Source organism: Channa argus, chromosome 20 (genome assembly GCF_033026475.1).
Source record: "Channa argus isolate prfri chromosome 20, Channa argus male v1.0, whole genome shotgun sequence".
Taxonomy (NCBI): Eukaryota; Metazoa; Chordata; class Actinopteri; order Anabantiformes; family Channidae; genus Channa; species Channa argus.
This window is the reverse complement of record NC_090216.1, coordinates 5,803,313-5,822,554: the sequence shown is the minus strand read 5'-3', so window position 1 is coordinate 5,822,554 and position 19,242 is coordinate 5,803,313. Positions and strand designations below refer to the sequence as shown.

General features: G+C 37.6%; 2 protein-coding genes across 3 annotated transcripts; both read left to right on the top strand.

The window, feature by feature from the left end:
• Positions 1-1,504: 1,504 nt before the first annotated feature.
• Positions 1,505-8,287, top strand: LOC137106227 (5-hydroxytryptamine receptor 3A-like). 2 transcript variants are annotated; one of them, XM_067489364.1, is made up of 12 exons: positions 1,505-1,606; positions 2,961-3,026; positions 3,666-3,713; positions 3,915-4,069; positions 4,380-4,424; positions 4,544-4,653; positions 4,839-5,008; positions 5,116-5,276; positions 6,326-6,533; positions 6,653-6,832; positions 6,934-7,040; positions 7,160-8,287. In XM_067489364.1, exons 1-12 carry the CDS (start codon positions 1,567-1,569, stop codon positions 7,400-7,402), a joined length of 1,533 nt encoding a protein of 510 aa, XP_067345465.1. In that variant the 5' UTR covers positions 1,505-1,566; the 3' UTR covers positions 7,403-8,287. The 2 variants fall into 2 exon arrangements, with proteins under 2 accessions (XP_067345465.1, XP_067345466.1); XM_067489365.1 differs by having other exon boundaries at positions 6,964-7,040; positions 7,160-8,285.
• Positions 8,288-9,429: 1,142 nt separating this feature from the next.
• Positions 9,430-18,425, top strand: LOC137106077 (5-hydroxytryptamine receptor 3A-like). The gene is made up of 10 exons (XM_067489091.1): positions 9,430-9,540; positions 10,318-10,478; positions 11,692-11,736; positions 11,867-11,976; positions 12,258-12,427; positions 12,544-12,704; positions 14,343-14,553; positions 14,931-15,101; positions 15,538-15,677; positions 15,806-18,425. Exons 1-10 carry the CDS (start codon positions 9,501-9,503, stop codon positions 16,043-16,045), a joined length of 1,449 nt encoding a protein of 482 aa, XP_067345192.1. The 5' UTR covers positions 9,430-9,500; the 3' UTR covers positions 16,046-18,425.
• Positions 18,426-19,242: the final 817 nt, after the last annotated feature.

Here is a 19,242-nt window from a genome sequence, read left to right as displayed (position 1 = left end):
ATTGAGAATTTTCTTGTCCTGTTCAGTAGTTTCTGCTGTATACTATCAGATCACTGAGGTATTAACGGGCAATGTCTGATAAACCTACTGTAGAAAGTCATTTCAAAAAAATTTGCAATTGTTTTGAAGTTATATGTAGTTTTTACAAAGACTCTTCTCACCATCTTGGTGATATATATTTAGTCTGCGGGATGATGAAAATGTTTATGAACTGTTTTTGAACTTTCCCAAATTGTGAATTTGTTTCCAAATCACAATATAGAATGCAGCACACAAAATAACCTAATAAAACATGTCTTTTCTATTGTGCAAAATGTTTTATCCAGATGGTTACATCAGTGTCTGTAAATTGAACAACCTTTTATGTTTTGCAATCATTATTGGAAAATTACCTGTTAGAGAACCCAGTGGCAACCTGAGACATAAATGACTCCATTTAGACTTAGATTTATATTGCATTTTGGGCAAAGAGATACAAGTGTAAACAAGCACCAAAATGGACTGTGGTCTAATCACTCAAATCACTTGCATAAGTGATCTGGGATCTGACCACATAGCTTTTGTAGAGTAAAGGTAAATGTGTCCTGATACATTACTGCAAAACAAATGAATATGTATAAATGCAAGACATAGTGATGTTTTGGTTGAGAGCACACCAGACCATGTGACTCCCCTGCCCTCTTCCCCATGTCCTCCAAACTAAATGATTTCATACAATGTGTCTCAGTACTCTATTAAACCTACAGAAGCATTCATTACAAGAGCAGGTTGATTTGAATGGCACCAAAACTGGCAACTGGTGGCGCAATTTTCTCTCCTAAAATGTCAAAACACTGGTGTTTTGACACTGTGCAAACAAAGAGCTTATTTTGGGTTAAAGTACAAAGACACATGGGTTTGTTTTAGTCATTGTATAGAGTAACATGGCTAGATTTAGTATATATGTTGTGGATCATCATTAATATCATTTCCTTAATGCTATATAACAGATGTGACACCTGACGTTGGCTGATTGTGATATGTCATCTATTGCGGCTGAGACGAAAACAACCTACAGAGTTCTCTTGTACAGGGAGACAGTCTTCCGTTTTTATTTAGTTAAAAAATATAAACTATAAAAAACTTTTCTTGTATTTAATACCCAAAACAAAATATTGTGCCAAAACCTGCCATTTTCCTCAGTGAACATGTTGAAAACTCTGTGTTGACTGTCCATAGTTTTTACAATATGCTTCTTGAAATTCTGTTGCCTTAAAGATGATTTTAACTAATTTACTTTGAATCCTAACAGCATCAGTTTTGGAAGTATGAGGTAAACTGCCTTTGGTTTTTCTGCAAAATTGATGTGGCCACAGGCAAATGGGTGTCAGGGTGTTGGCAGTTAATGGCAGCTTTGTTGCATTAAGTGCGTTTCCATCATTTGGCTAATGAGATTTTCTTTCAAAAAAAAAAAAGGGTTTGTCATTAAACTTGCCCTGCCCTCTTCGATTACAAGGCAGTGATATTAGTACAATAAACATTTCCAGACTGCACAGGGAAGACGAAGACTATTGACCTCTCACTGTCATGATGCATTCAGGTTTCCTGTTTCTGCTCCTCCTTACAGGTAAGCTGGCATATTTGTGCATGATGCATGCAACTCTGAGCATTATTACTATGCAGATAATTTATTTTATCTGCGTGACATTCTTCGTAATAATGTACAAATTTATATATTAAAAAATAGTATTATATAATAATATAATAGTAAAGTATTTCTTTCCAAAAAATGAACACAGTGTGGTATGTGGATATTGTGACACAGGTGACTATTTTAATCAAACCTTTTTTAAATTTAAATAGCCTAAAGACCCTTGAACCTGAATACACTGCTTAAAAACCTCTTTAAAGGAAAAAATGGAGTAAAACTCAACCAGAGAAACAAAGGAAGTTTCGCTCATTCAGACCAAAGAAACAATGACAAAATGTCATTGACTTTATAAATTATAGACAACTTCCAGATGTTAGAAACAGGTGGGGCCTCAGGTACCTGGAAAGAAGACAGATTAAGACAGGCCACACAAAACGAGGCGAAAGGCAGCATTCACACATACAGTTTAGGAGGAAGCATAGAAAAAGAGAGACAGGTCAACAAGAACACAAAAGAGGAAGAGAGAGAGAGAGAAGAAATAAGGTGGGATGCCTGGAAAATCTATATTCATCTATCTGGAATAGGCGCCAGCAAGCAGATGAGAGAGGTCCCTGGACAGCTGATTTTCTAGCCAACAGAAACTGAGTGAAAAGTGAGGACAGGAAGGAGACATTGGGAGGGAGAGGCACGCAGCATCGATTATTATCTGTTTGGAGAATAGAGGGATGGAGATGAAAATAAATATGGTCTTGTCAGCAGGACTACACAGACCCAGCTAGAGACTGGCAATAGCAAAAAGCATCTAAATACAAATGTAGGCATCCAGATGAGATGTAAGTTTGGACCTAATGTTGACCTAATGAGAGGACAGGATCAAATGTGAAATCAAGATTCTTGGCTGTTAGGCTAATTTAACAATGACCTTCACAGGCACATACAACAAAGTGTCATCAGCATAGCAGAGGAAACCAAGATCTTTTCTCACCCTGAGTGGCATTGCAGAGTTAAGACTAAAACAATGAGCCATGATAAATGAAAAAGTGAACACATTCCATGTTTTATTTATTTATTGTAGCTTAGAAATCTTAACACTCCAAACACATTTAAGCAAGTAGGTCTTTAGCTGTTTTTAAAGGTATGCACCGATCTTAAATCAAATGGGAGACAGTTGAGTTGTTTTTATATTTCTATAAATATTATATTCACTTAATATATTTTTTTCTGTATTAAAATGGGACTACAAACAAGTGGAAAATAATCATGTCATGCACTGTTAATGCAACTCTTATGACGAATTCTGAAAATACAAACATATATTCTTTTCTGTCAGGTTCAGCACAACCAAAGTGTATGAAGGATCAACCCATGTCTCCTATGGTCTTTAAGGACAATCCAGGTACAACACAAACAATAAGAAGAGAGCGTTTTTCATTGTGCTCAGTCAGCAGGAGTATGTCTCGGATATTTTTGGGCAATCAAGTGTATTTACCTTGATTTTTAAAACAAACAAACAAACAAAAGAGTTTTTTTCTCAGTTTAATGAAAAAAAAAGAAAAAAGAAACAATGTTAATGTTAATATACTATTCCATAATCCAAAGACATGCATGTTAGGTTAACTAGTGACTTTGAAATGGAAAGTCTATTTACCATTAAAGAAGTTTTTAGTGTGGCTACTGTACATGGACCACAGAAAAGAGATTGGTTTTAGTGTTGCAATGCAATATGTAAAACAGCTAGTGATGTATATACATGGATATAAGAATATTAGAATTAAAGCACATAGTCTTTTCTTTTGGGTGGAAATATCTCCTCATCAGAGCAGCTAGAGCCTTATGATGATAAACTGGTTAATCAGAGCTTCGTAGGAATGGAAGGTACAACACAAGCAGTTTTCTCAATTTGGACAAAAAATAATTTAGTGTTTCTAAAATCACAAAGATGCTAAATGAACACAAAAAAAGATACAGTAGGAAATAATGCTTTGAAAAGTATAAATGGACTGATATTGATAAAGATGTTTACTTTTTCTGTCAGGGAACAACTCCAGTTTAGAGGACGAAATTCACATTACTGTGGAAAAAGGTACAACCCAAAACTACTTCTACGGTTCAGCAATCCTGACTTCACAGGGTGCATCAACAAAAAGAAAAAAAGTTAATATTGTGGATTTAAGAGTCCTTTAAGAGTCTATGCCATTAATTCCCAATGTAAAAGAAATCTAAAAAGTAAAAATACAGTATGTCTTTTTAAATATTTCTCATGAATATCTTGATGTTCTGGCAGTGGTTGCGGACGAAACCTGCACTTATCAGGCACTTTTAAAGGACCTGAACCTGACCAAAAACAACGACCTGTACACTCTGAGTCGCCCTGCCAAAAGCTTGATCCAACCAACATTGGTATATCTCAAAATGGTGCTCTATGCTATCCTCGATGTGGTAGGTTTTTTAAACTCTCACTTTTTACTTCCAATGAATAACAATATTGCAGGTTATTTTCAATAAAAGGAGTCATTACCTAAGTCAGAGATTAGGTTTATTTGTTTTTTGACAAAGCAAAGATAAAAGGGTGATAGTGCCAATGTCCATGTCTATGTCATTTACTTCTAGCAAAGGTGGTTGTGCTGATGATCTAGGAATTTTAATGAACAGCTTTCTGCGGGTTTGTGCTTGGTACAACATGCTTTGTTATGTGTAGGCTCAACTACTATATGTTAGTTGATCTGCTGAAACACTTGTTTTGTCACAGAGAGAGACTGACCAGACTTTCATTCCTTATGTATGGATTTACATGGTGAGTTCATCTAGTAAAGCAGCACATGATTCCTTTTTTATTTTATGGAAGAGCTTTTTTCTTTGCATTATGTATTTTTTTCTCACTGTCTTTCTTTTATCTCTCTCTCCTGAGTGTAGGGCTGGACGAATCTCCATATTTGCTGGAATCCTGAGGATTATTGTGGACTTAAGCAGATAAAAGTTCCCAATGAACTAATGTGGAAGCCTGATCTATCTATTGAAGAGATGTACGTTTTGATGTGTCCACGTCTACTTACATTCACAGATCCATCTTCACTAAGTGCACAAAGTTCAGCAAACAGTAATTGGTGACACATTCTAAACAAAGTAAAAACTAACCACACAGTGCTTCAACGCATCTTAATGTCTCAAAATCCACCAACTGAGTGTCTGTGTGTCATTTTGTATATAGGACAGAGAAGGACAAGGCTCCTCCAAGTCCTTATCTCACCATTAACCATGACGGTTACGTCGAAATGAGGAACGACCAGGTGTTGACCAGCACCTGCAGGATGCAAGTTTACAAATTCCCCTTTGACGTTCAGAAGTGCAACCTGTCCTTCAAGTCTATTGTGTACTCCTGTAAGACTGTACCCCATTCTTTGTAAAAATGTTAAGTGACATTCCTTTGTTGTTGACCAGTAAGAAGATTAAGAAATCTTTATTTGTAATTGTATTTTCCTCCTCAGATCAGGAATTGCAATTTCTGACCATCACCAACGAGTCAAAGATCACAAACTGGTCCCTTAATGTGATGGGGAAGCAGTACGAGTGGCTGCTGATCAGCGTGCAGGCTCACCCCAAAACTGTCAACAACTTTGAATATGACCAAAGCATGGTTGTTTACACTGTAAGTATTTCTGGATATGGGGGCTCGCAGAGTTGGAAACCAACAGGGTTCTTCAGAGCAAAAGCTCGTGCTCCTTTGGCCATGACAAGCCAAGCTGTGCTGCGATGATGGCTAAACTGTGACAGCAGCTTCAGCTAAAATCAGTGAGACCCCACTGCTTTTTATTCAGCTCTCAGCACTTTTCTTGCTTGTACTATAGTCTCAGAGATTAGGAGTTTACTTTCTCTCCTGTGTTTGTATAAATACAGATTTCAGGACATTTCTTTCTTTCCATTTTAGTAACAGGCAGTAAGTACATATACATTTAGTCTAGTACAATTTAGTGATACTTGTATTGGAGTATTCCCAATTCCCAATTACAGAGGACAATAATGTACATTGACTTTGCTACATTTCTTTTACAGCCTTAGGCACTAGTTACTTTTATAGATGAAGGTACCTAAAGTGTTGTGTATTATTAGATAGATTAACCATATGTCAGTACATACATTGGTTAAAATCAGCATGAACTTTACCACCTGTGCCATTTTTGACACACAGGGAAAAGAAAAAAAAAACAATACGTATGTAGTAGAATTATTAGCGATGTAAATTGGTCTATTTACCGATATGGACATATTCTGGGCTATTTGGTCAGCAGGTGAATTTAAAATATTGTTGAGGGGAAAAGTAGCATTGCAAGCAACCAGTACATCCCATCATGGTAAACAGCTGCAACACACAGTGCAGTGCAGGGAGAAAACTTGCTCTGTGCCATTGTTGTTGAATTGTTTTCAGCTGTTCACACCATGACTTGACACAATTAATTCAGCTACAATGGAAAAACCCTGCATTATGCATTTCTATGTGTTTGAGCTAAGCACAAGTCCTTTTACCTAGCTGGTAATATTTGTTTCATTGAGTGATATAAGTAATACTTTACCATTGATAATCTAGGTGATATTTCCACCACTGCAGACATGAGGGGCAGATTATATTTTTTTAAAACTGAAAAAAAAGCTTCAGTTTTTCCTTTATTACCCAGCTGATCTATGAACACTGTGTCACAGATCTCCATGAAGAGAAGGCCAGCCCTCTATATCGTCAACTTCATACTCCCTGTCCTGTTCTTGCTATTTCTGGACTTTGCCTCCTTCCTGATCCACAATGGAGGGGAAAAGCTGGGTTTCAAGATCACTGTGCTTCTAGCAGTTACTGTGATGCAGCTTATTCTGAATGAAATTCTGCCAGCATCATCAGACAGGATTCCACTAATAGGTAAAGAAGCGTAGATACTTGTTTTAACTGGACTGATCTTCCTGTGAGCAGAAAAAATCCCATGGGGGCTCAGTGAGAAGTAAATTGTCAACATTAATGTAAAGATACCTTCCTTTCAGCTGTGTACTGCACTGGTTCTTTTGCTCTGATGCTGGTCAGCCTCCTGGAGACAATTCTGGTGATGCATCTGAAGGGGAAGGAATCTGCAGCCCAAGACAATGAGGAAGATAAGGACCCATGCCTGGCTGAGGACTGCGTGGTGAGACAGGGCACAAGCAACATCCAAAGCGGCTTTAAAGGTCAGATTACCTCTGGATCTCAACTCTGTACACTCTTATGAAGGAAATACTTACAAATGCATTTACAAGTTAAAATTAAACTGGTTATTTATTTCATTTAGTATGGTACAACCATCTGTGTGTCTCTCCAGAGACAGGGAAATGGACTTGCTGTAAGTGTGCCTGCGAGGCTGTTGAAACGCCAGCTCAAGTGCTCCCGGACAAAGAGGTTAAAAGTCCATTGATTCAGGCTAATATTTAAACAAAAGTATAAAGTAGCATCTTTCAGTGTTACTGCATATGATTCATAAACAGGTTAATTACCAGATTAGTCACATACTTCTGCAGGGCAGCAGCAACCGGCTGATGGAGGGGTCCCGTGCCTTGGACAAGTTCTCAGACGACCTGAGGGAGATGGAGAAAACAATAACTGCAATCAAGAGCAGCAGTAGAAAGAAGGAAAGGAAGCCTGGCTACTGGATCGCATTAGCCAATAGGATCAACAAAGTTTTCTTCATTTGCTATGTAATTGCAGCCATGATGTTTTTAATCGTTATCTTTTCACTGTGGAACATTGCAGAAGACAAATAGGTTAAAAGTCACCGACCATTGAACTTGTAGTTTGTCCACATTAGAAGAATTACAAAAAGAATTACAAAATTACAAAATTAAACAAAATTACAGTTTCAATTTTTACGTACACAGATACTGCATACTTTCTATGTAGGTCTTGTTATAATCAGAAGCTGTAAATATGCAGCCAGATGCACTAATAAGGCCGATATTTGCGGTTACATATGATGCATCATCTTGACCCACGTGGAAAAACAAAATGCAAGATCTGCTGATTACAGAGCAATCAAATATTACTCATCTTAAGTGACAAACTATGCTTTTTATCAAAGACAATTATGGTCATTTTCTAATTTGGCCTTAATTATTTTCTCAACACAGACACCGAAGCCCACAATGAATAGCTTCCATTCTACTCAGTCTGCAACCTGAATTAGCTTGTCTGTCTGTGCTGTATACCTCAGTTGGTGACATCCTAATCCAATGGGTTAAAAACAAATTGTCCCACTTTCTCCAAAGGTTACTTCACACTGATGTAAATCAGAGTAATTCACATAATGTGGCAGGGTTTTAAAAACAGAATTTCTTGACTAAGTGAGTTCGAACATATTAGCTTTTAGCTGTTTAAATATTTTATGTAGCCCATCAGAGATGTTTATGGTCACTACACATTTAATCTCTTACAGTAATGTTTAATGAATATCAAATACAGTACATAGTGAAATGTGTGTAACTAATATTGTGTAGCGTATTTCAGATTCATTGTCTGTGGAAATGCAATTTAATCATTGATGTTTCACATCTACAGGATTTGTACTTTACATGTGTGTTTGCATTAAAGATGGTGTCTGTATTCACGTGATGGTTTGAAGGTATTACAATAAATATTCCTGAAATAAACAAAGAAAGAAAAGTGTTCTCTTTCTTCTGTCTTTGAATGTGAACTGGCCATAGAAGTTTGTTTAAACAAATATGAAAGAACCTGAGTAAATGAATATATGTAGGAAAGTGGTTACAGATTGTAGCTAACGAAATGATTTGATGAGCATGAAAATATTTAAAGTTAATGGCTTTTAGACTCGCCTGAGTGCAGTCTACACGATGCTAGATTTTATGTGGTCATGTTACAGAAGCACTATGCTGCAGATGATTGTTTTCTTTCATAAATTTCTGTGATTTACAGGCTTTTATTGTGCATATTTATCTACTTTTGGTCATCATAAAAAAAATGTCATTATTTGAAATTATGAGAACATTTGGTTTTGTGCAAAGCTGCTCATATTAATAAATGACAGAGGTTTCTATTGCAGGAGAAGACAATGATGTTGGTGGAAAAAAAAAGAAATAAAGTAACCTAATGTACTGCAAGGTGATTTGTTGCCCTTCGGTCTCAACTCTCATGCACCATGTAGCATCTTTTCTTCTACAACGTAAAATGCAAACAACAAAAAGAGGCAGATATCTAAAAAAAACACTCCAACAGCCAACAGACAGTTTAGCAATTAGTAAGAGGAATGTGATTGATGTATGACTGACTGTATGATTAAAGGCAGGACTGTGCTAAAAGGTCTAAACTCATCAAACCAGATAATGTTTTTCCTTATAAATGAGTTGTTACTTTGCATTTTATTCAAAGTGGCTTCTGTCTAAACACTTAACCATAACAGTGTGATTGATGGAGTGTTGTTGAGAGCTCGACAGCGGAGGTTTGCGGTGCTTTTGTAAATAAGAGATAATAAACGTGCGATTTCAGATTTTGCTTTTCCGTATATGGAAGCTGGGTAGAGATCGATGGGCAAACATGGCAATTTCATCAACTGTAATTAAATCAACGTGTGTAATGCTGTACTGTACATACATTTGTGAAAAAAGCTGATGTTTGTGGTTTGCTACACACATTGTGTTAGAACGATTCCCACAGTGTGTTTCTTGCATTTCACAGCTGATTGACGAGATAAAAATAAAAGATTGTTAGTCAATTTGTCCAGCCCTCTTCCAATGTGAGGAAGTGATTTTGATATTGCAACGCAATGTTTCCACACAGCTCAGTGTGGTCAGGGATGTACATTGGCTGTTTGCACCTCTCACAGGCTGGATCCTCACTGTCACTGCACTCATGATGCTTGTCGGCTTCTTCTGTCTCCTGGCCCTCACAGGTACGTTTGTGACTACTGAAGAGTATTTTGTTGAACAATATTGTGCCTCTGAGAAGAGTTGCAGCTGTTGACCTTTTCAGTGCTTCATGTTGTGAACATCACAAAAGAAATTCTATCCACCTTCAAAGTTTTGCGAAATCCTAGACACCAAAAAATGAACAAATAGGCTCAAAACTATTTGTATTCTTAGAGCTAATCGTGAAAATGTGAGCTTCTTGTTGTTTTCATGATTGTTAAAGAGGGAAACACAGGGGAAACATTGCTGGTTCAGGTTTCCCGACTCGGCGCTAAGTGCTGCCTGCCATGATTTCGTCAGCATGCATTTGCTGGCTGTGAAATTGAGAGAGAACACTTAAGGTAATGAAAACTATTTTGTGGTCAAGAAGATGAGTTGGTATTACACCGTGGTTGTGGTAATAAATGGAAAGATTGTTAAAAAATTCATGAAACTCGTTCAGACAGAAAGTATCTCATCTTTCCAGAGGATTAAAACTGGTTAAAACTGCAAGCTTCTCTCCAAAACTTTCACAAATGGCAGCTTAAATGAGCAGCTCCCTTTGATGTATATGGCTCCGAAACCACGAACCCGTTTACCTCCTCACATCAGTGCTGTGCAAACATTGTCGACTTTCATACCCGAACACCAACAGATGTTTTTCAATCTACTCTAACTAGACAACCCTACAGCAGGTGCTCTGAAATTCAGATTAAATCATGTAAATAAGCCTATTTCTATTTTGGGGATAACTACTAATGAATGTGTCTCGGTGTTTTTAGCTGCAGACGCCTCAGATAGCACGTGCAGTTATCAGGATGTTTTAAACTACCTAAACTTGACCAAAGACAATGGCCTGTTCTCCATGACCCGGCCTGTCAAAGATCACACACACACCACAGTTGTGACCCTGGAGGTCGTGTTGTACGCCATACTCGATGTGGTAAGTGGCTTAAGCTTTATCATTTGTAGTCGTTGAGACGTCAGCGTAATCTGGGACTGGCACTGTGCTCATTAATAAAGAACAGTTTTTTCTATATGTTAATAGCAGTTATGAACTGACGTTAGTGGTAGAAAACACATGTAAACTCACCCACTGTATTATGTCTGTCTTTAAAACATCCTCTGTCACTCAAACCAAGTCAATTTGTTCCCAATAAATTTTTAACAACTATTTCACTTATTTAAAATGGTTTTGGCCCTGGCATTAGTGACTAGCCTAACCTAATGTCAACGTGTTGCTACGCTGTCTCCACCAATATTTTCACTAATCTCGTGTGAAATTTTATGGTGTCAACACAATGCAATTTCTGACACAGATAAATGTTGTCTTCATTAAAAAAACAATTGTCCACTACACTTTGTTGTACAAATATTGTCTTAGTTCGATTAGTTTAAATTTGTTGGTTTATTAACAAGTTAGGTAGTTAAATCTATAGCAGCTATATTTGATTTGTCTGTGCGTTCTGATAAGAAAAACTAGAAATTTTAAATTGAGCTAGCTTGAAAATATAAAACTTAATCATTAAAAACTTGGTGATTAAAAGATATTAGCAGATACCACAAGATTTCTGAATAAGAATTTTCAGTGTGTTAAGAACTGTTTAGATTCTTTGGTGCATAATGTTTGTTTCATTATGATTTGGATGGAAAGACTGACCGATGGAGAATACTTCATCGTCTGGCACACTTCAGTTTGTGGCCTTTCTGTGTGGAGTTTTCGTGTTCTCCCTGTGCTTGCAGAGGTTTCCTCCCACAGTCCAAAGACATGCATGTTACGTTAAATAATGACTCCAAATTGCCCGTGTGTGTTGTTGTCTGCCTTAGTGTGTCTCTCTGTGTTGGCCCTGAGATAGACTGGAGACCAGGATAAGCTAATAAGGATAAGATAATAGTCGGATGAATGATTTAGAATATGTTGAGTAGCTGTTTGTAGAATGAGATTCAAAATTTGTGCATTTTTGGTTTTTGGTTGGCAATGTTTTCTGTTTGAGATTTGACGTTGTAAATGAAGGCTGTTTGTTCATTGGTATAAAAATAGTTCAGATCTTACTAAATGTTTTTACGTGATCTAACATTTTGATAATTTTGTGCTGCCATATCCTCTGCCTGGAAAAAAAAAAGAAAATCACAGCTAATCCTTTGCTTGTTTGCAGAGAGAGATTGACCAGATATTCATACCTTATGTTTGGATCTTTTTGGTGAGTTTTAAAGTTGCTCGGTTTGCTATCTAACTACTGCAACACCAATTTCCTTTTCCCCCACTTTCACAATTCTGTTCTGCTCATTTCATATTATCTTTCTTGACTTCCTGTTTGTTTTTCACTGTAGGTCTGGAAGAATGAATATATTTACTGGAATCCCGATGATTTCTGTGGTATTAAAAGTGTATCTATTCCTATCGAAGTGTTGTGGAGACCAGATCTAACTATTGAGGAGATGTAAGTACAGTATAATGCGAAAAAATATTCAACCGCCTGATACTGATTTCTTCTATTTAAAAAGTTAAACATCAAACAGTGAACAACAGTGTATAAGACATCATGGAAATTTGGTTTTGTGTTTGTTTCCAACAAACAATTTCCCTGTTGCTCCACATGATCAATTTTCAGTTCAGTGTAATAATTAATACATATGAAGCAAATGACAACAGAAATGTTCTCAAGACACTCTCTCTTTTTAGCTTATTTTATGCACAGTATCTCTGTCTGTTATCATACAGGATAGAAAAGGACAAAGCTCCACCAAGTCCACTTCTCATAATCAACAGTACTGGTCATGTACTTGTTCAAAACGACCAGGTGTTAGTCAGCACCTGTAGGATGCATGTTTACAAATTCCCCTTTGACATCCAGAGCTGCACGCTCTCTTTCAAATCTGTTGTTCACTCAGGTGAGTGACCCACACACACACACACACACACACACACACACACACACACAAAGATAATACCACATGTACTGTGGTATAATCTCTTATTTAATCTCCCATTTTTATCTTTAATTCAGTTGGAGAAATACATCTCGTTCACAAAGCCAGCTCTGCAGAGGTCACAAGGTGGTCTCGAGAGGTGATGCGGACCCAGTATGAATGGCTGTTCATTAACATGACAGTCACCAGCAAAACTGTAATTGTATTTAATATGGAGCAAGACGTGATTCTTTACACTGTAAGTATCACCTGCAAACAAATGATTCCGCTATGAAACATCCCAAAATATAAATGAGATACATGTCTCCCATACAATGTGAACTCCTTCTGAAAGTCAAAGTCAGACGTAATCATTTTTTAACTGTGTAAACTTTGTAACAGGTGAGTAACAGAAACAGAGGAAGGTGTCTTACTATAACATTGATTTAACTCAGTGAAAGTCCTGCAGTTTTATATGACTCCAGCAAACTTTGCAGAGCACTTTCCCGCCTTAACCCTTCTGATGTTGGCACATCAGTGCTAAATCTTCATGCCCATTCTTTTAAAGAGCGACCCAACATCAGGCTGAAAATCAGTGTACCACTGCCCCCTGTGGTTGGGTGTCCAGATTGTGCCACCTCTGGATGTCGTGTTCAGTGAGCAAGAGAACAACAAAGAAAATGTTTGTGTTAAAAATTAAAAATGAATAATGACAGTATTCCATTTGCGGTTAAAGCTTCAGTTTCACCTTCAGATATTCTGCATTCTGGCTCAAAGTCACAATTTTTACTTACTGTGACACATAAAGAGACCTGAACCATTGCTCAACCTATGCTTTTCCTACTGTGACAGGTCAAATGTCTATGATGGCGTGTGTGCTTTAATACCAAAAAACATGTAAAAGTACCTATAATCCTGGTGGGTAAGTACACAGGAGAAAGGAATCTGAAAGTACAACAAAGGTTTTTTAATTCAAGAACATGTCTTGAAAGCAGGTAAAGAGTCATCTCAGTGACTCACTGCTGTACTGGCACTATAGCCAGGTTAATATTTACATTGTTTGAATAAAGTTAAAATTTCACAACTTTAGACCAAAAGCCTCTTTCCACAATAAGATAAGTTGTGGAGCATATTTTACAATAATAACAAAATATTTTTTTATTCTTAAAAACTTTTACAAAAGTTCCATTCTGTAGCTTTAATTGGACCTGAAGTGTGTATTGTTGCACCTGAATCTCCACCTAAAGGTTAAAAGAGATGTGTCTTATCCTTTGAAGCTGTCTGAGCACCAGAGTATTTGTACTTCTGTCTCTGTGGGAGTTTCCCCCTCATGAACTCCATTATTGGGCACTTTTCTACAACTGAAAAAATATATTAGCATATGAATCATGACTAGATTTACATTTGTTAAGTGCTACGAACCATTATAGTATTTACCATTGTGGTGTGGTGCTATTTTAGGAGACACACTTGATATCTACACAATAATGGACGTAATTAAAGGTTTATTGATCCAACCATTTAGGCCACTGGAGATCAGCAAACAAGAGATTTTCAGGTGTTAAGAATCAATAAATTTTTTTTTTTTGTGTTTGTTCATTTTGCACGGTCAGCTGTATTTCTTTCTTTACATTTCAGGAGGAAATGTTGTGCCTCTTTCATTAAAAACTTTAAAGCTGTCATTCAGATATTTTGGACACTATGTATTTTTTCTTTTCATTCTTTCCCACTGTTCTTCCTTTTTCCTCAAATTCTTATTTGTATTCCTCTGTCCTCTAAATAATCATCTGTTTATTTTCTTCTTTTCACTCTTTTCTACCTTTACTTTTCCACTTAGGACTTTCACAAGAGCAGAGGTATGAAGATCAACTACTGACACTTAGACATTATTTTACAGATCAACATGAAGAGGAGGCCTGTCCTCTACATTGTCAACTTCATACTCCCTGTCCTCTTCTTCTTGTGTCTGGACTTGTCCTCCTTCCTGATCTCAGACAGCGGGGGCGAGAAGCTGAGCTTCAAGATCACTGTGCTGCTTGCTGTGACTGTGATGCAGCTTATTCTGAATGAAATTCTGCCTTCGTCGTCAAACCAGATTCCACTTATAGGTAAAGGAGAGTCTACAACCACACTAGCAGCTCTTTGAAGGTGGATTTTCAGCAGTGTGCTGCTTTCAGCTGGATGAAAATATCTAAAACCAACCGTACAGTGACTTGTGATGAATCAGCAGCTGAAGTGAGACAGTAAAAAGTAGCAGTCTTTGCAGAGAGGAAACAAAGGACCATAGTGTCCAAAGTATTTCACACACTACTTGTGGTCCTGTATGTTTGTGGTCCCATTCCCCCCTGCTATGCAAAGTATTAGTTCAATTCATTTTTTGATGATGGCATCAGGAGAAACGGATCATCAAAGTGAGACATGTCCTCCTCTGTGAAACAAACACGTCTGTATAATGTCGTGTAATGAAGATGTCTTCTCCCCTCAGCGGTCTACTGCATTGGGATATTTGCTCTGATGATGGTCAGCCTCCTGGAGACTATCGTGGTGAAGTATCTCATCGATAAAGACTTCGCACCAGAAGACACTGAGGGAGACAGAGACCAGAGCCTGAGTGTGTGCGGTAAAAAGCAGGGCAAACCAAGTTTACAACAGTCAGGTTGGAATTACTAAAAATTAATTAATGTGGTGGTGTCCAAAAGTGGAAGAAGACACTTACAGCCTGTTGCAATAAGTAAATTTAAATTTCCTAATAAGTTTGAGTGTAAAGTTACCACTACAACAACTACTGCATGTTTTACTAAAACTTGCTGTAGTTTTTTTCACCCCAAAATGAAGGAAATACTGCAGCACGCATCAAACGCAAAGCAAGTTATTGAGCGAAGTTAGTAAAATTAAGACAAGAGTCTAAGCTGACATTTATTGTTCTGAAAGAAAAAAAAGCTCAGTTATTTATTCAACAGGAATCAGTTACTATATTTCCCTTTGGTTCAATAACTGACAGGCCACACTTACAGCACTAAAATTAAGCATTTTCACCGCTGACAAAAGTTGGCAAAAGTTGGCAAAATTTACTTAACTTAAATTTTATTTTTGATCACATGCTGGTGCTGCATTTGTTTTTTATTACGCTATAACCCTGTTTTGTGTCCAACTTGTCCGTCCAGAGGAGAAGCGATTGACTCGGTGGATGTGTGATGTGACTTCTGATGAAAAGGCAGCTGAAATCTCGAAGGTCGGGATTGTGTTACGCCTTTAAGGACTAGTTCAACTACAATCACAAAATTGATCTTTTCCGTTTCTAACCGTTGATCGGCTGGTTTCAGATCATACAATTAACAAGCCTTCAACATCATTTTGCAGGGTAGCAGCAGCGAGCTCACGGAGGACTCCCATGACCTTAAAAAGCTCTCCGGTGAGATGAGAGAGGCATTGAAAGCACTGAACCTTTTCCTCGGCAGCAGGAAAGACGAAGGGAAGGCCGGTTACTGGACCAGAGTGACAAAAAAAATCAACAATGTTTTCTACATTTTTTACATCACAGCTTGCAGTGTGTTTTTATTCTGTATGTTTTACACTTGGAAAAAAGCAGAAGAAACATAGAGACAAATAATAACACATATGATTGAGACAGAGTATAGTTCTCTTTGTTGTTCGTAGCACAATGAATTGCAACTTCACACCTCTGCTTGTATATGTGTATTTAACTTGGAGGCAAAGCTATTTGTAATCTGTGTTCAAACCTGAAGCACCAGCTGTTTGTGGAGTGTAGCTCCACAATGCTGGAGTAGGAAATAAGATCTTTAAATTCTAGTGCTTTTTAAGTGATTTTTAAGTTTTTGATTCAGTAGATAGTGAAGCCTCCACTCATTACAGGGTAACTAGGTCAACACAGGCTTTTTTTTGGTGACCTCAACTTTACCATAAAAACTCAGTTAGGCCCACATGTATTTGGACATTAACACACTGTTCACAATTTACAACCACAATGGATGCGAAATTAAGAAGTGCTTTAATGCCGACCATACAGTACATACATACATTTTTTTCTGTGGTAGATTAATATGCAATTTATATGCAGTACAAACAATCTGGAATCCACTAAATATTTCCAATAATTAACTATGCCAGTGTTAGCGTACTTGTTGCACTCTAAAGTTGTTCATGTCTGCTGTGTTAATGTTTTTTCCTGCCTGTCTGAAATGAATAAATGTCCATCTATGAGTGAGGGCACTAGCTGCTGATGACAATGACTTTGCACAGCACTACAGAGGTGGCTCGAATAAGTTACAGTATCCTCAAGGGGGGCCGGGGTAAAGGTTTGTCATAGAATTTGCCCAGCCCCCCTTGAGGATACAGTAAGTGTGAGGTATTATTTCTGCCGAGTACAGAGAGAATGAGGATGCAGATTTATTGCACACACCTCTCACAGACTTTGGATTTCAGCAGTCATGATGATTGTTGGCTTTTCCATTCTGCTCTTCTTCACAGGTAAAGATTTTTTTTATTGTTCTGCAAAATCCACAGACCTCAGCAGCATTCTTCTGACCTTTTTTTTTGTTTTTTTTTAGCAAGGGGGCGGTCTCAATGTTGTTTTTTTTATAGTCACCGCTAATTGGTACTGATTTTTATTGTTTCTACGTGCGTTTGGTGGAACATACAGTAGCAGATCTGTGTACAGTAAGAGGAGAGTACAAATGCTAACACTGAAAAAACATTTAGTGGTCACACACATGAACTGTACTTCTATCCCATTATGGCTTTAATGTGACAACAACCACTGCATTTTACTCCAAATATCTGTGAGCGGGATTGATAAATGATTAAGCCTTGTAGTGAGTTCCTCCCAGTGGCGACCTGTGAAGCTGCAACAAGAACAATAAAAAACATTTCCCCCTGCAATCCAAAAGGTATTAATCTCACAGAATAAAATGTATTCTTAGTGGTGGATTTTAAATTTGTGAAACCTTCCCAGACTGTCGAAAGGTGAGTTTGCTTTTCTTGCTTTTTGTAAAATGTAGGACTGAGCGAGAAGGCACGTGTAGCTCACCCCCTTTTTTTCAGGGATCCACTTTTGATGATTTTAGAGACTATAATCAACAATGAATTGTTTCTGTTCACTGTAATGTCTGTGAATCCACATAGGTAAAGAGCTCCACTGTTGTTTTTCCAACATTTTCATGTGTGGACCTAATCTAAAATTTATCCAGTTCATAAATGCTTCTTTTTGACCAGTTGTTTCATGGAAACTCTGATGTTTACGAACTTCTTATAACATTCTTTCCTTATTATGACAGTATAGAGGCTTTTAAACACATTCCTTTGTTTGTAGAAAGAAAAGGATCAGACATTTATTCCTTACGTTTGGATTTTCAAGGTGAGTTCTCTCACAGAAAGACCTCTTTTATTGAATAAATTCCCATCTCTCATTCTGTTCGGCTTTATTAAAAAGCATTTCCCCCTGTTTCCCTCTGTAGCTTTGGCAGAATGAATACATTAGTTGGGATCCTAATGAATTTTGTGGCATTGATTTTGTGAGTGTTCCTATTGAAGTAATGTGGAAACCTGATATCACTATTGAAGAGATGTAAGTGTGATGCATTTTTGTACCAATTTTACTGTACTGGTGTCCCCATGAAAGCCAGAAAGTACAGCATCTTGGGTTCAATATTTTGTAAAACACATATTTAAGGTAATGAAACTGTATAAACTGTGCCACTGTTCTAATATTTATAGATCTGACCCCAACCTGACTGGCACTGTGGGTTTATCAGTGAAAGGGGGAGTTGTGCCTATTGTACATTTGATGGTATAGAGATGTGAAAGCAGAAGGATTGTGACATTTACAGCATACTGTATATGCATGTGTCTATTCTCATACAGGACAGAGAAGGACAAAGCCCCCCCGCCCCGCTCCATATCTCACCATTACACATGAGGGTAAGTTGGAGTTACCAACGACCAGGTGTTAGTCAGCACCTGCATGACCAATGTTTACCAGTTCCCCTTCGACATTCAGATCTGCAAGCTCACCTTCAAATTTGTCATTCCCTCTGGTGGGCCGGGAACACGTTGTGCTCCTAAAAGATCCCCGTCTTTTCTCTTCCCCAAAATTGGGGAAGGGGATGAGGGAAACCCAGTTTTGCCAGATCGATTTCTGTCAAAGGGTGTGCCAGATAACCAGATGTGCATGCGCATAACAAAAGGCGAAAGAATGAACAAAAACAAGAATGAACAAAAGGAGAGATTGTTAATGGGCCAATGCCACGTCAAGTGTGAGGTGGAGAAGTCAGGTTACTCTTCTGCTGCATGTTTACGTGGATTTTCAGTAACCAGGTTTCTTAAGTGCATGTAAACGCAGTATATTTGCGTATGAAAGTATTTCTGGGTTATAGATTTTTGGCCCACAAACATACACAACCACTAAAAATTGAAGAGCATACATTCCTGTCGGCTTCATGAACCTGCTTAAAGGTATTTCTCCTGTCCAAGTTGAGCAAATCAACTTTCATCAAGGACCCAGTTTGAGTGGTTGTTCATCGGTGTGGACGTCACAAATGAAACAGTCAATAACTTTGGCTTTAACAAAAGTGCTGTTGTTTACACTGTAAGTATTTATTTATATATAGGTGGAGACAAAGATGGAGTTATGTGGCTACAATGACCAGAGGTTTGGAGAAATTAAAGAGTCACTGTGCCTACTGTTAAAACAGTTGTGCTCATTATTATTATTATTATTATTATTATTATGGCTTTGCTGCCAGTGGACCTACTGCAGTGCAGATAGTGGATGGAATATT